This window comes from Microcaecilia unicolor, chromosome 6 (assembly GCF_901765095.1).
Source record: "Microcaecilia unicolor chromosome 6, aMicUni1.1, whole genome shotgun sequence".
Classification (NCBI taxonomy): Eukaryota; Metazoa; Chordata; class Amphibia; order Gymnophiona; family Siphonopidae; genus Microcaecilia; species Microcaecilia unicolor.
The window spans coordinates 199,429,054-199,438,358 of NC_044036.1; the positions used below are offsets into that span (position 1 = coordinate 199,429,054).

Sequence of the window (9,305 nt, forward strand, 5' to 3'; positions counted from 1 at the left end):
AGAATAGAATTTGACGCCCATGTAAGATACGTGTTTGTGGAGTCCCGATGCGGTTCTGCCGCCAAACGGGTGGCGGTAGAGGAGACTTTACAAGGTCTGATTCAGATAGGGGCCGTGTCCCTGGTACCTCCTGCCGAACACGGCTGCGGCCGCTACTCCATCTACTTTGTGGTGCCGCGAAAAGGAGGGTCTTTTCGCCCTATTCTGGACTTAAAAGAATTAAACAAGTCCCTGAGAGTGCGGCATTTTCACATGGAAATCCTGTGCTCCGTCATTGCGATGGTACAGCCAGGAGAGTTTCTCACGTCTCTGGACCTGAAAGAAGCTTACTTGCACATTCCAATTTGGCCCCCGAACCAGAAGGTTCTGAGGTTTGCGGTGATGGGAAAGCATTTCCAGTTCCGGGCCTTGCCTTTTGGCCTCGCCACAGCTCCCCGCACCTTTTCGAAGGTTATGGTGGTGGTAGCTGCCTTTCTAAGGCGAGAGGGTATTCGGGTTCACCCGTACCTAGACGACTGGCTCATTCGAGCAAACTCTGCTGCAGAGAGTCAGCATGTAACAGCCAAAGTGGTCTCAGTACTTCAATCTCTGGGCTGGGTCGTCAATTTGGCCAAAAGTCACCTGACCCCCTCGCAGTCTCTAGAATATTTGGGGGCCAGGTTAGACACAGCCTCGGGGTATGTGTACCTACCCGAGCAAAGGCGGTGCAAGCTTCAGAGTCAGGTCCGTCTGCTCCTGAGGATGCCCCGCCCGCGAGCTTGGGACATTGTCCAGCTGCTTGGATCGATGACGGCCACCATGGAACTGGTGCCCTGGGCGAGAGCGCACCTGAGACCTCTACAGTATGCTCTACTCCAAAGATGGTCTCCAGTATCTCAGGATTACCAATGCAGACTCTCTTAGCTCCCTGCGGCCCGATTCAGCATGGAGTGGTGGCTCTCAGACAGCATGCTGCGGCGAGGAATGCCGCTGGCACTCCCCGATTGGTGCCTAGTGGTGACAGATGCCAGTCTGAAAGGCTGTGGCGCACATTGCAAGGGGAAGCATGCCCAGGGTCTATGGACACCCGAGGAGTCAGAGTGGTCCATCAACCGCCTAGAGTTGAAAGCGGTGTTTCAGGCGCTTCTGGCCTTTCAAGTGACCCTGGACGGATTGGCTGTCGGACAACACACCAGCAGTGGCCTACATAAATCGACAAGGCGGCACTCAGTGTAGAGCTCTAGCCGCGCAGGCCGAACAAATTTGCCACTGGGCCGAGCTGCATCTACAGTTTCTGTCGGCAGCTCACATTGCAGGTCAGAGCAACGTGCAAGCCGATTATCTAATTAGGCATCAGATCGATCCAGCGGAGTGGGAACTTGCAGACGAAGAGGGGCATAATCGAACACGAACGCCCATTTGTAAAAACGTCCATCTCCGAGAACGGGTCCGTGAAGGGGCGGGGCCGAATTGTATTTTCGAAAAAGATGGACGTTTATCTTTAGTTTCGAAAATACGGTTTGTGCCGGGCAAATGCATAGGATTTGGGCGTTTTTTGAGCTAGGCGTTTTCGTTTTTCAGTGATAATCGAAACCAATGCGCCCCAGCTCAAAAACGAACAAATCCAAGGCATTTGGTCGTGGGAGGGGCCAGCATTGGTAGTGTACTGGTCCCCCTGAGATGCCTCTATGCCAGCTTCAAATATCATCCCAAGCTCCATGACAGCAGTATGCAGGTCCCCCGAGCAAATTTAGTTTAGTTGGTGCTGCCCGGACCCATGCAGAGAGCAAAAATCGGAAGAAAAAAAAAACATGCAAGTGCAGTTGGGGACGTCCAAATTAAAAAATAGTAAAAGGGAGATTTGAACCAGCCACCTTCTGATTCTCAGCCCAGTGCTCTAAGCATTGCACCACATGAATCAATTGTTTAGATATCCTTCCCTTTCCATTAAGTCCCTCCAAGTTTCAGTCAGCCAATCACAGCTGTTTAGCTGACATGATGTCAGCTAAATGAGCTGTGATTGGCTGACAGAAACTTGGAGGGACTTAATAGAAAGGGAAGGACGTCTAAACAACTGATTCATGTGGTGCAGTGCTTAGAGCACTGGCCTGGGAATCAGAAGGTGGCTGGTTCAAATCTCCCTTTTACTATTTTTTAATTTGGACGTCCCCAACTGCACTTGTGTGTTTTTTTTTCTTCTTCTGATTTTTGCTCTCTGCATGGGTCCGGGCAGCACCAACTAAACTAAATTTGCTCGGGGGACCTGCATACTGCTGTCATGGAGCTAGGGATGATATTTGAAGCTGGCATAGAGGCTGGAAAAAAAAGTGTTTAAAGTTCGGGTTTTTTTGGTGGGAGGGGGTTAGTGACCACTGGGGGGGAGTCAGGGGAGATCATCCCCGATTCCCTCCGTTGGTCATCTGGTCATTTAGGGCACTTTTTTGGGACCTGTTCATGAAAAAACAAGGTCCAGAAAAAGTGTCCTACATTCTGGCTAAAAACGCCTTTATTTTTTCGATTATCGGCCGAGCGCGCCCATCTCTCCTCAGTCGATAACCACGCCCCAGTCCCGCCTTCACCATGCCTCCAACACGCCCCCGTCAACTTTATGCGTTCCCACGACGGAGTGCAGTTGGAAACGCCCAAAATCGGCTTTTGATTATACCGATTTGGGCACCCACAAGAGAAGGATGTCCATCTCCCGATTTAGGTCGAAATTTGGGCGTTTTTCTCTTTCGAAAATAAGCTGGGAAGTGTTCCTGCAGATATGTGCCAAGTGGGGCAAGCCCGTGAGGGATCTAATGGCGACAAGCACCAATGCCAAAGTCCCGTGCTTCTTCAGCAGACGGAGAGATCCTCGCGCGGCGGGGTTGGATGCCTTGGCTCAACCCTGGCCTCCAGGCCTACTGTATGTGTTCCCTCCGTGGCCCTTGATAGGGTGAGTGCTCCTGCGGATTCGGCTGCATCCAGGAGAAGTGGTTCTCGTCGCCCTGGATTGGCCCAGGAGGCCTTGGTATGTGGACCTCCGACAGATGCTCGTAGAGGATCCCCTTCAGTTACCTCTGGTTCCCAACCTGTTGTCACAGGGTCCGGTGACCATGGAGGACGCCGGCTGATTTGGTCTTATGGCCTGGCGATTGAGAGGGCGCAATTGAGAGGCAGAGGTTATTCCAATAAAGTAATTACCACTCTCCTGCAAGCCCGCAAGCGTTCCACTTCCGTGGCTTATGCCAGGATTTGGCGCCAGTTTGAAGTCTGGTGTGCTTCCAGAGAGATCACACCCCTGCGGGCTCCTGTCTCGCAGATTCTGGACTTTTTGCAAGATGGTGTACAAAAAGGCTTGGCCTATAATTCCCTGCGGGTGCAAGTGGCAGCGTTGGCCTCCCTGCGTGGCAAGGTTGAAGGTGTGTCTTTAGCTGCTCATCTGGATGTGGCACGGTTTCTTAGAGGGGTGCTTCGGCTCCGTCCTCCCGTGCGTGCACCTTGTCCAGCTTGGAACCTGGGGCTAGTGCTGAAGGCCCTTCAGGGTGCTCCCTTTGAACCGCTTCAGCGTGCTTCAGAGAAAGATTTGACACTGAAGGCCGTCTTGTTAGTGGCCATTACTTCGGTGAGACGGGTGTCAGAGCTCCAGGCGCTGTCCTGTAGAGACCCTTTTCTACAGTTTTCAGAGTCCGGGGTCACGGTTCGGACCGTGCCTTCCTTCTTGCCTAAGGTGGTTTCAGCGTTTCACCTAAACCAACCTATTTTCTTGCCCTCCTTTGTCGAGGAGGAGTTTCCAGAATCTTTTGGGCAATTGCACCTGTTGGCCGTGCGCAGGACTCTGCTGCAGTATCTGCGAGTTACTCTTTCAGGACCTCTGATCATCTGTTTGTTTTGCTATCAGGTCCTCGCAGAGGGTCTCCAGCGTCTAAAGCCACTATTGCCCGCTGGCTTAAAGAATCTATCTTTTCAGCTTATTTGCTTGCCGGCCGGCCTCCGCCTGATGCCTTTAAGGCGCATTCCACTAGAGGAATTTCCTCTTCTTGGGCTGAAACTGGAGCACTCTCTCCAAGAGATTTGTAGTGCAGCAACATGGGCTTCTAAGCTCTCTTTTGCCCGACATTACAGGCTGGATGTGGCTGCCAGGAAGGACGCACATTTTGGAGCACAAGTGCTGGCGCGTGGTGTGGCTTGTTCCCACCCTATCTAGGGATTGCTTTGATACATCCCATCTGTAATGGCTGCATCTGCTTGATGACAAGGAAAGGAAAATTAGGTTCTTACCGTGATAATTTTCTTTCCTTTAGTCATAGCAGATGCAGCCATGATCCCTCCCTGTCTGATGCTATCTGCTGTAAATCTATTTCAGGTTCTGTTCGTGTTTCCTGGAGATTCCATCCTTGGGAGAAAGTCGGAAAACAGACTTCAGGATTCTTGTTCAATTAAAGGAGGATGACTTAATTCCCTCCAGTTTCATGTTTTGGAGGATGAGTTTATTCCCTCTGGGAGGATGAGTTTATTCCCTCCAGTTATGTCTCAGTGGAGGATGAGTTTATGTCCTCCGGGAGGATGTTTCATTCCCTCCATTCTGAGTTAATGCCCTTTGTTGTAGGGCCATCGTTCGCTGTGAGGAAAGCTCATGTTATTCTCATTGCGGTTTGCCATACTGCTTTGGAAGCTTCAAATACTGAAGAGAGGCAGTGGAGCAAGCTGGTATGAGGCACTGAAAAAAGTGTGCTCTCTATCTCCCTCTGCTGGTTGATGGACACAACCCATCTGTAATGGCTGCATCTGCTATGACTAAAGGAAAGAAAATTATCACGGTAAGAACCTAATTTTCCCTTATAACATCCTCTTACAAGAAGTTCCAGAGCTTAACTATTTAGTGATGAAAAATATTTCCTCCTATTCATTTTAAAAGTAGTACCATGTAACTTCCTTGAGTGTCCCCTAATCTTTGTTCTTTTTGAAAAAGGAAAAAAATTGATTTACATGTACCTGTTCTACACCACTCATTATTTTGTAGATCTCTATAATATTCCCCCCCCCAGCTGTCTCTTTTCCAAGCTGAAGAGTCCTAACCTCTTAAGCCTATCCTCATATGAGAGGAGTTCCATCCCTCTAATAATTTTGGTTGCCCTTCTTTCACCCTTTTCTTTTTATGCTACATAGTAACATAGTAGATGACAGCAGAAAAAGACCTGCACGGTCCATCCAGTCTGCCCAACAAGATAAACTCATATGTGCTGCTTTTTGTGTATACCCTACCTTGATTTGTTCCTGTCCTCTTCAGGGCACAGACCGTATAAGTCTGCCCAGCACTATCCCCGCCTCCCAACCACTGGCTCTGCCACCCAATCTTGGCTGTTCTTCTTGATAGACTGACCGTCTTTTTTTCTAGGTCTTTCTGGTACTTAGATGGTTCCATTCTTATCTTGCAAATCGCACTTACACTGTGAACACACGTGTCAGTACCTCTGCACTCTACTCCTTTCCTGTGGTGTCTGTCCCTTAGGGTTCTGTTCTTGCCCTCATTCTCTTTGATCTTATATTTTAATCTTCACCTTAATCCAAATTAATAACATCTCTGTGTGCATTTATATGGATGACGTCCTTTTACTCTCTTTTCATGACTCTGTTTGGACTCCGTTATACAGTCTTGTTTGGCTTATCGGTAGGCCTTGTTCTCCAAATTCCATTCCTTTGCTCTCCAACTTACCTATTCCTTTAGTTACCGTCTTTCGTTATTTAAGTGTTCACCTAGACCAACAACTGAAATACTGTTTCTTTGCACTATGTTGTTTCCATACTATTTGCAAATATTTTGACTCCCAGGCCTCTGTCAATTCTCTATTCTATCAAGACTTGATTACTGCAATGCGATTTATGCTGGCCTCAATTCCAGAAAACTTAAGCGCCTACAATCAGTAGCCACCATTCACATATTTACAAGAGCAAGAAAATTCAGTAGAAAAACCCCACTTTTATCACTGGCTACCTGCTCTCTGTAGAGTTCAGTTTAAAATCCTCATAAAAAGTCTCTTTGGTACAACTTCTGCATATCTATCTTATTACCTTGCTCCAATCTGTGCGTTCTGCTTATGAGTCTTGTTTGTGTTCCTTCAATTTTATGTTTTACATTCACACATCAATCTGCTTTTTCCTGTTTTCCTTCTGCTCCCTGGACCTCCCCACCCACAGATCTTTGTAAGGAACCTTCTTACCTTAGATTTAGGGTTGCTCCTTAGACTTATTTTTTCCAATTGGCCAAATTGTATAAGCCCTAGATCTTAATTCACTGTCCCCTCTCTTGGAGCAGTGGTTGTGGTCTCTGTGGCTCAAGTATTGATCTGATTGTATTTGTGTGTTTTTTTTCTCTGTCTTTCTCCCTCCTATTTTTGATGCTGTTCCTGTCCTTTTTTTTTTTTTTTTTCTCTAAGTATTAGATTGTAAACCACCTTGAGCATGCCCTTGTCCTGCATTATATCAAGTGCTTATTAAACAGTAAAGTCTCCAGGGACACTTCCTACACTTTGGCTTCCAAGGGAACTTCTTTGGAAGGGATTGGGTACTTCAGCTCCCTTTCTCCTGATGCAAATTTAATTTGAATAGTCTCTGCTCAAAGAGGTTACCTGTTGTAGAATATAAAATTGATAAAGTCCATATCCAGTCAGAAATGTAACATCTAATTAAATTATGTGAGTTGCTTGTGATTTATGTAGTACTTTCAGGCAGGAGCTGGATAGTAACTTTGCTCCCCTCTTGTCTTTTCTCAGACAATTAGCATTGAAGGCGCTGAATGAGCGCTTGAAACGTGTGGAAGATCAATCATGGCCTAGCATGGAGGAGGAAGACGAGGAAGATGGCGGCAGTAGCAGCAACGTGGACAGCCCTTTACTGCCTGAGAAGAGCCAGAACAGCCGAGACAACAGCAGCAGCAGAGGCCAGGAGTCCAGTCTCATCACTTTCCACGATGCCCCCTCTCAGCTGTAACTTTACCCCCCCACCAGGAGACGCATACTCTTACCCCTGTCCCATGGCCTGTCATGTTTGCTCTCGCTGTTTCTGAGAGCTACTACAAATACAGCCATTCATCTACTGAGTAAAATCACGCCAGCACTGTCTGCTTCTCCTGCCCTTGCACTGGTTCATAGGAAACTCCTCCTGTGGTCCTTGGGAAAATTTGCTGTCTGGTTAGATGTCGACTCAGCTGAGATGTGATCTTTGAACTCTCGAGTTTTCCTCATAGTGGACTTGAGAGGATTGAATGTACCCTATAATTCTCCTCTCTCCCACCCCCCCTTTTTATATTTGTTTGTATATGAAACCTCAAATCTAGTGATGGTTTGTGGTTCCCCCTGTGCCTCTTCATTCTGGGTCCTTGTGCCAGCCAGCTTTCCATCTTAAAATATTGGACAAATGCAATTTCTTCTGTTTTATTATTTTTTTTTTTACTTTATAAAATGGGGGTACTTAGATATTTTTAGCATTTTATTCTGTTGTGAACCCCAGAAGGCAGGTAAACAGTGGATGTAATTCTCCAGGATGTGCTGCTAGAAAGTGCAGATACCCCAGCATTTGTGGGCTGTGGCCATATTGCTAGCTCAAAAGTCCATAGTGTTTTCCTAGTGCACCTGTGAAAGCACTGTTTTCACACAGAGTGGCTGAGAATCACTTTGTGCTGAAAACTAAGTGACCAAATCTGTGCACGTTGAATTCCCTATCTAAGGAGAGGGTCTTGAGAGCATGGCTCTGATTTTTGGCCAACTAGTTCCCTCCCCGGGAGGGTGAATCCCTATAGAATTAGCTGAGTAGTTCTGCTTTTACCCTATTGTGTGAAAGGAGATCTGCTTTTCTTCTGCTCTCTCTCCACACACCTGTATTTGCTGAACTACAGTTCCATGCGTGTAGTGAGCTAAAATCAGGCCTGACTCAGCTCAGGTTATGAATGGACTTGTCACTAGTACTTTGGAGGTAACTAGTTACGGATCACTTTATCTGAAATGTATTACTGATTAGTTTGATTAATTTTGATGAGACATTTTAGGGAAAAGTAGGTGGCAGACTGCAGGCAGTGGTTTTTTGTTTTTATTGTCAGTATATATAGAGCATGCTACATCTGCCATGTGAAATAAACTCAGCATTGTAATGGCAGAAGCATGTAGGGTTGTAGGATCTTACATTGAAGGGAGAGAGAAATGGCATAAATCGTACTTTGGTAGTTCTGGGAATAAAAGTTGAGGCACTTGTCTCCTGGGAGGAGAATAGATCAGTTTTTGAAGTAGTCTGTGCCAGAGCCCCATAAAAATCCACCTTTCAGGCCCCCACCCCCGCGAATATGGGCCAGGCAGAGCCAAGCACTGGAAAAGCACAGCCTGTAGTTGCTTATCTCACAGGTTTGTATGTTATCTCGCTTTAGTTGCAGCTGGAATGGGAGTAAGCTGCCTTTCTGATTTTTGAATCATAGAATTTCACCAGGAATTTATATGTGATAGAGGAGAGAAATATAAAGGTCATTGTTGCCACCCTGTTGCTACCAAAATGCTGAACTGTTAGTCCTCCTTGTTATAATGATCATAATTTTTATTATGTAAGATTTTCTTATTTTATTCCTTGTTCACCTTGCTGGCAGCAACCTAATGCTTGGAGACCATGGACTGAACAAAGGCTTAACAGCTATAGTAATACTGATTTGAATGTCCTATGTTATAGAAGGTAGATTCAGTTTTACAATTGTTTGCAGTACTGCCTGGCACCTCATTTTTCTTTAGAATCTCTCCTTTCTCTTGCATATTCAGGTGGCTATGAAAGCTCTTGGTTCCTGGAGAAGGCACCCAGAGCCAGCCTTTGGTCTTCTGGATGATCTTGGGTTTAAAAAAATAACCACTCAACATGATTTTGCCAACAAAACAATACAATAAAAAAATAATTTCTGTATCAAATAAAACTGTTCTTTGAACATGTCTCTAAATCTCGTTTAAGGGTTGTTTGGAAAATTGTGTTTAATTCAGCAAGTTTGGTTGGTACTGGTTAAGAGGTGTCCTTTCCATAGCTGCTTTGTATGCAAAGTTCTGCATTCCAGTTACGTTATAGCATAGGTTTTGTGCAAGCAGTATGACCTGGATCATTTTATTGCTAATTTCACTCCTTTCCTGTAATCAATTGGGCTGCATCATTACTTACTCAGAAAGGGTTCTGTCTGACAAACAATTACAGTTTCCTCATTTTATCCTCCTTTAAAAGCTCCTTAAGAGGTTTTAGTTATATAATAAACAGGGTTAGTTCGCCTTAGATTATCTTTTATATGGTGTTTTTAGCCAAAATGTAGTTGCTTGCACCTGGACTAT

General features: G+C 46.1%; 1 protein-coding gene across 1 annotated transcript in view; it reads left to right on the forward strand.

Annotated features, from left to right (window-relative positions):
• The window catches only part of TMEM115 (transmembrane protein 115), a 32,637-nt gene extending 23,716 nt beyond the window's left edge, over window positions 1-8,921 (forward strand). Inside the window, exon 2 of the mRNA XM_030206181.1 lies at window positions 6,735-8,921. Coding sequence (XP_030062041.1) covers window positions 6,735-6,951 — 217 coding nt within the window. The 3' untranslated portion in view covers window positions 6,952-8,921. The remainder of the gene's footprint in view (window positions 1-6,734) is intronic.
• Window positions 8,922-9,305: the final 384 nt, after the last annotated feature.